The 1,396-nt window shown below is 54.9% G+C and overlaps 1 protein-coding gene across 1 annotated transcript; it reads left to right on the top strand.

The window, feature by feature from the left end:
* On the top strand, nt 1–668 carry H310_10702 (hypothetical protein). Its single transcript, XM_008877145.1, has one exon. It carries the CDS (start codon nt 47–49, stop codon nt 641–643), a length of 597 nt encoding a protein of 198 aa, XP_008875367.1. The 5' UTR covers nt 1–46; the 3' UTR covers nt 644–668.
* Nucleotides 669–1,396: the final 728 nt, after the last annotated feature.

The following is a 1,396-nucleotide window of genomic DNA, read 5'->3' on the forward strand; positions in this document are numbered from 1 at the left end:
CACAATTCAAATTCAAGCGGCGGCTGTTATTGTATCTGGCGTGATTATGACCGAAGTCACGGGGTCTGGGCAAGTTGCTCTTGTTGCCGACAGGGTTGCGGCGAATTGCATGAAGTTGAAAGGCTGCGGGTCAGGCGCCACGTTGATCGCCGTCAACTCGACGGTCAACATCACGGGGGATGCCAAGGTCGAGGTGACTGCGTCGGGTGGGGTGAACGTCGTTTCGGACTCGTTTAGCGCCAGCAGACTACACAGCCAGGTCACGGGCTCCGGTTCCGTTGAAATCCACACGCACAGCAGGTTTGGTGCCGCCACGATCGAGTCCCAAGTCACTGGGTCCGGGCACATCCAAGTTGTGGGCCAAGGATCCACTGAGCGCCACGACGTGAGCATCACGGGTTCGGGCACGGTGAACTCGACAATGTGTGCGAGTGCCTGCGACGTCAAGATCATGGGCAGCGGATACGCAAACTTTAGCGATTTGAATCAGGTGGCTGCGAAAGTGATCGGGTCTGGGAGGGTACAACAGCTTACACTCGTCCGCTTGCGGCCACCATACGAGGTCGTCGCCATGCCAGCGCCAACCCCTACGGCCATGCCCGAATCGGCTCGAAATTGGCTCAAGAAAGCCATCTTTGGTTAACATAATGCCACATCTCTTGTTTGCCTGTTTGGCGCTTGCGACTGCCTCAGTTGCATCATTGCAAGTGTACTCAACGACAGCTCCAGGGGGGATCGAAGGGGGAAGTGAGTCCCCAATGCCACGGAGCAGTTGAGAGGGGGGCATGGGCATTCACGGCAATGGGTGATGGCCAACTCGTCGCCCTTTGCTGTTGTCGAGTTCACCAGATCGCAAGAACGAAGTGTGACGCGTAAAGACCACAAGTGTATGAACTTCAACATCGACCAATTTCTCACCCCATCAAGGACAACAACATCACACCAAATGGATTTCGTTCAATGTTTTCACGTGCGAACACAACAAAGCAGCCCAACGGGCGTCCTGCGCATGGCACAAGCAACAGGTTTGATGTCCTAGTTACTTGCTTGCGTATACGCTTGGATCACCTCCTGAAATCTGTGCATGGTGCTCAAAAGCAAGATGGACACGTTACAGGTGTATTCGCTTCATAGCTATTTGGAACGAAATCGCATGCATTCCCTATCCGTTCCAACACTCTGTGTACCGTCGTGAATGTTGGCTCCGAATGTTGGTCTTGGTATGCCGCCGGGCACGATTCCATTTGCTTTGTCGCCGCAACATGAGCGCGCCGCTTGCCCTTTTGGAACGAACGTACGAAGCCACGGCCGCAGTCTCGGACCTGCATATCGAAACTGCAGCCACGCACGTGTTTGCCACCGCCAGACCCGTCAAGGTGCCAACCATCGTACTCCA

The sequence above is a fragment of the Aphanomyces invadans genome (assembly GCF_000520115.1).
Source record: "Aphanomyces invadans strain NJM9701 unplaced genomic scaffold supercont1.27, whole genome shotgun sequence".
NCBI classification, from domain to species: Eukaryota; Oomycota; class Saprolegniomycetes; order Saprolegniales; family Verrucalvaceae; genus Aphanomyces; species Aphanomyces invadans.